At 38.4% G+C, this 5,408-nt stretch overlaps 1 protein-coding gene across 2 annotated transcripts; it reads left to right on the plus strand.

The window, feature by feature from the left end:
* The first annotated feature begins 1,869 nt into the window (after positions 1–1,869).
* Positions 1,870–4,668, plus strand: BNAC08G21450D. 2 transcript variants are annotated; one of them, XM_013893113.3, is made up of 3 exons: positions 1,870–2,204; positions 2,665–3,234; positions 3,591–4,668. In XM_013893113.3, the coding sequence occupies exons 2-3, from the start codon at positions 2,668–2,670 to the stop codon at positions 4,443–4,445; spliced, it is 1,422 nt and encodes a 473-aa protein (XP_013748567.1). In that variant the 5' UTR covers positions 1,870–2,204; positions 2,665–2,667; the 3' UTR covers positions 4,446–4,668. The 2 variants fall into 2 exon arrangements, with proteins under 2 accessions (XP_013748567.1, XP_013748568.1); XM_013893114.3 differs by having other exon boundaries at positions 2,676–3,234.
* The last annotated feature ends 740 nt before the right edge of the window (positions 4,669–5,408 follow it).

A 5,408-nucleotide genomic window follows, 5' to 3' on the forward strand; every position in this document is an offset into this window, starting at 1 on the left:
ATCTATAGAGAAACCAAATTTGACCATTATTTATCTCTACAATGCATCTCATCTGAGAAACCATTACTATTCATATAGACAAACCAAATTTTGTTAAATACATTTTTGAATTATATCAAAATTGTATGTAACATTATTTCTAATGTATGAAACATAAGTTCTAAACATAATTTAGCCATAGCTTTGTTTTCAATTAAAGAATATATTGTCGCACATTGTTAGTAATATATTAACTAGGGAGTATGTTCCTGAGATCATGACTTCCCAATAATAAGTCTTATGAATATAAGAAAATTCTTAAATTTTATTTAGGTTTCAGAGTTAAATGTGTGGAGTATTGTTTATGGGAATCTGGTATAACGCATAAGATCATTATGATTTGCAAAAAGATACAAAAAAAAACTTACTATATAAGAAAGTCGTTTTGGTCCTCTAGAAGGTCATCACATAACCAACACAATCATGAGTAGTCCACATATCTTTCTTTAGAACACGTTCAATCGCATCTTTTAGCCCCGTTTCGGAGTTGAAACCCCTCAAGTCTATGTGGAAGATCAAGGCCAATATCATTCAACTAAGAAAGAAATACTTAGCGTCTGGTGGTCTTACCATTGAGATGGTTCTCATCGACCCAAACGTGAGTTATATGCTGTGAAATGTAACTATGATTACGTGTTCTATTTTACCGAGAATGATTTGGAATTGAAGATGAGTTTGTTGTTTAACCTAATCAATTGTTGAAAAAAAAAACAAAGAACATGGGCTTCAGTTTAAAAAAGCCACAATTAGATTTGTAAACAAAATAGGCATTTATAACTCAGTTTCTTAATTTGTTATATTCTTGCATAAACTCAACACTGTTATCTATTTCATTGCCACTCGGACAGCCCATCAAATCGAATAGCCCAAAATGTTTTAATACATTGGTCTCTATGTCAAAGTTATATTGTTAATTACATAATATGATATATAGCTGTTATAATAACATTTTTAATATCTATAGTTTAAAATTCTTTATCTTTTACAAAGTTTGTATTACTGTTTTTGATCATATAAACAATGGTTTTGAGTATTATTAACATGTGTAAAATAATTATGTCCATGTATGCGGAGAAAGCGAGCAAAACACCTAGTTAATCCTTATTATCTACCAAATTTAGGAAAGTATGTATTATTCATTTCATATATTTATGTACTACCTGCATTTATTATTTTTAATTTGATTTCAGAATTTTAATTAAAGTAGGTAAGTTATTGACTACATGCACTGGTGATTCTACCCCATAACTACATTCACTAATGCTGAAAGAACAAACGAAAACCATTATGTTGAGTCGGATAAGTGAACTTAAATCTCGAAAGACATTCGTTAAATATGTAAATGATAAAAGTTTTGGCTTCATTAGCTGTATACATAATAAATGAGCAGCTAGTGATAACTGATAAGAAAAGGGTGAACAGCGAATTGGTCAACCACTAAAGCCGTTAGGTTTAACATTTCTTTATTGCATGAATAATTATCTAATTATTGATTAGAAAATTTTACATTCAGAAAACATTACTTTAGAACTGAATCGAATCACGCGTGGTAAAGGATAGAGTTTGTTTGGTAACTTGGACAATCATCTGGTTGATTTGTCTAGATGTAAAGATCAACAATGATCAGTTTTACGAAATAATATAAACAAATTTAGCTAAGATGTAAATAAACATAGATATTTTGTAGCCTATAACTAAAGCTGGAATTGCAAAATACTAATTGGTTATGTAATTCACATTAATGGATCCTACACTGATGGAGAAATACATTAACAAGACAATCATTACATTTAATTAAAATGAAAAAATAAATTAGTTAAATAACCAGACCGAACAAGATCCCAAGAAAAAGAAAAACACCAGAAACTCATCAGACGAGTAAAAGAAGGAACTATCGGTCTCGTTCTTTTGGTCGCACGTCTGAATCATAATCAAAGACCTCTCTTTGTCCCCGTGACAGATCCTTATTAACCAAACCTCACCCACCCATTCCTTTCATTTCCCCAAAACTAATCCTGAGGGTTGCTGTAATTTAGCTCTGTTGTTACCTTCCAGCTTCGTCCTTCTCCGGTGAATCTGAACCACATGTAAACCGAAATTTTGGTGTTTGATTGCGCCATTAAGGACATCCCGATCGGAAAATTTGGCTCCGGCTTGTCTTTCAGGTAAGATCCCTTTGTCTCCTAATTGTCCGTGTGTTTATACAACTTCTTGTTATCTTCTACTGGCAATTACCTGTCTTTAAGGGTCTAGCTTCTTTATGTTTGGATCTGGTGTCGGAAACTGCTTAATTTTGCTAATCATTGACGAACATTGCACTAATGCAACTCCTCACACCGGTTTGATTCTCTTAAACCGGGCTTGATTATCTGCAGCGAATTATAATTTGATGAATTTGACCCTATACATGGAAACCCCACATGACACTTTCAGAAAATATATCATCTCCCAAAAGAGGAATTAGCTTGAATTAGAACAGTTTCTTCATTTGTCATAAGACCATTTTCTTTTTGAACTTAAAAAGAAAACATTTTGATGTTGCCAATAAATGTAAAAAGGACATTTTTTTACTTAATTAGATGCTTAAATTATTATTTTCGTTTTGGGTGTATTGAATCTGAATAGGTTATGAACAGTGTTGATACATCTTGGAAGAAGATGGCAAAGAGCAAACACAACAAGAAACCAGCCTTACTGCGTTGTTCACCGTTTTCTCTAGTATCAACACTTGCGGGATGTGTTTTCATGATTCATCTCATCATGCTGTACAGCAGAAACTATAGCGTAGATCTTGAAGTATCTTCTCGGTTACTAACCCACCATCCCATTGTCCGTGAGCTAGAACGAGTGGAAGAAGAGAACATTCACATGCCCCCTCCTAGAAAGCGTTCTGCACGAGCCATCAAACGAAAACCCAAAAGACCCACCACTTTAGTCGAAGAGTTTCTCGACGAAAACTCACAGATCCGACATCTTTTCTTTCCAGACATGAAATCCGCTTTTGGTCCGAGCAAAGATGGTAATGACACGTTGAACTACTTCTTCCCTGGGAAGATTTGGCTGGACACGGAAGGGAATCCGATTCAAGCACACGGTGGTGGCATTTTGTATGATGAAATCTCCAAGAGTTACTATTGGTATGGTGAATATAAAGATGGACCAACTTATCTCTCTTACAAGAACGGACCAGCTCGAGTAAGTTGTTACTACTGTCTCACTCTTGAAACTTTAAAGTTAGAATGTAACAATGTTCACGAAATCTCGAGGGGGTGGTTAAGCGTTTTATACATACATGATTGTTTAGACGTCTAGACTGATTTTTTGAACACTTAGATCGATTTTTTAAAAATTCCAATTTCTTAAAAAAAAATCGGTTTGAAAATATTGTTTCATACATATCCAGTTTGCCAACTAAACCAATTTCTGGAACATTGAATTTTAAAAAAAATCGATTTGAAAAAATTGTTTCGCTCGTATCCGAGCGAGTAGACCACCGATTTTTAGAACATTGGAATGTAATAAAAGTAACAGTTTCTTGTACTTGTTTTCAGGTTGATATAATAGGTGTAGGATGCTACTCGTCTCAAGACTTATGGACATGGAAGAACGAAGGTGTTGTATTAGCAGCCGAAGAGACAGACGAGACACATGACTTACACAAATCGAACGTCCTCGAGCGTCCCAAAGTGATCTACAACTCGGAAACAGGGAAGTACGTGATGTGGATGCATATAGACGATGCAAACTACACTAAAGCTTCCGTTGGTGTAGCCATTAGCGACACCCCAACAGGTCCATTCGATTACTTATACAGCAAATCCCCACACGGGTTCGACAGCAGAGACATGACCATATTCAAAGACGATGATGACATTGCCTACTTGATATACTCATCAGAGGACAACAGCGTGCTACACATCGGTCCTTTAACCGAGGATTACCTCGATGTTAAACCGGTTATGAAGAGGATCATGGTGGGACAACACAGAGAAGCCCCAACTATCTTCAAACACCAGAACACTTACTACATGATAACGTCTGGTTGCACGGGGTGGGCACCAAACGAAGCGTTGGCTCATGCAGCCGAGTCGATAATGGGACCGTGGGAGACGTTGGGGAACCCGTGCGTTGGTGGGAACAAGGTGTTTAGGCTGACGACGTTTTTCTCGCAGAGCACGTATGTGATACCGTTACCTGGTGTGCCTGGCGCGTTTATATTTATGGCGGATAGGTGGAACCCTGCGGATTTGAGAGACTCGAGGTATTTGTGGTTGCCGTTGATAGTTGGGGGTCCGGCTGATAGGCCTCTTGAGTTTACTTTCGGGTTTCCGATGTGGTCTAGAGTTTCTGTGTATTGGCATAGACAATGGCGGTTGCCTTTAGGAGGAGGGAAGAATATTGCTTAAGGAGAAGACAGAGGAGAGTTTGTGTTACTTCTTCTTCTTTGTTTTGTCTGTTGTGCCGCTGCTTATTGTTGTTGTTGTTGTGCTGCTTTACAGGTAGAGAGATAGAGAGTTTTTAGGCCTTTGTTAATAAATAACAGATCAGTTTGAGGATAATAGTGTCACCTTTGTTTGGGGACCCAGTTCTGTTACCTTTCTTTTAGGAAGAGCATTCAGTTCCAGTTTAGTTCGGTTTAAATTGAATATTTTGTTATGATTTACAAAACTTGAATTTTACTTGGTTTGGATTTGTTTATTAACAGAATCTAAACCCGACCCACGGCATCCCCGGTTATCTTTTTTTTTTTTTTTTTTGCGCCGATAAAATTGAGTTATTACTAGGGATGGCAAAGTTGGTATTGGACCGCGGGTCCGGCCCATTAGGGTTTGGTGGGGGCGGGTTTGGGCCAGGGATTTCATGACCTGCAAAAAAGCGGGCTTTGCGGGCCAGAGCTCAAGCGGTACCGTGTTAGGTGTGGGACGGCCCACACCATCCGCGGGAAGCCCAAATCACCTGCATCTAGACGCTTCGTGTGCTTTCTTCACCGCATCACCTGAAACAAAAAGAAAGAGAGAGTGAAAGGCGATGGTCCGATGGAGTTCCGAAGAAATGGGGCTCTGTCGATGGCCGTTCGATGTCTGACAGGCGACAGTGCTTGTGGTGACCACATCGTGTTCGGGTCTTCTCTTCTTCACCGAGCCACCACCGGAGCTTCTCTTCTTTATCGAGCCACTACCGGAGCTGCTCATCTTCCTCGAGCCACCACCGGAGCTTCTCTTCTTCATCGATCTACCACTGCATGCTGGAGCTTGTCTTCTTCATCGATCTGCATGCCGTAATTTCTCTTCTTCATCGAGCTACCACCGCATGCCGTAGCTTCTCTTATTCACTGAGCCACCACCGGAGCTTCTCTTCTTCACCCAGCC

The sequence above is a fragment of the Brassica napus genome, chromosome C8 (genome assembly GCF_020379485.1).
Source record: "Brassica napus cultivar Da-Ae chromosome C8, Da-Ae, whole genome shotgun sequence".
Lineage (NCBI taxonomy): Eukaryota > Viridiplantae > Streptophyta > Magnoliopsida > Brassicales > Brassicaceae > Brassica > Brassica napus.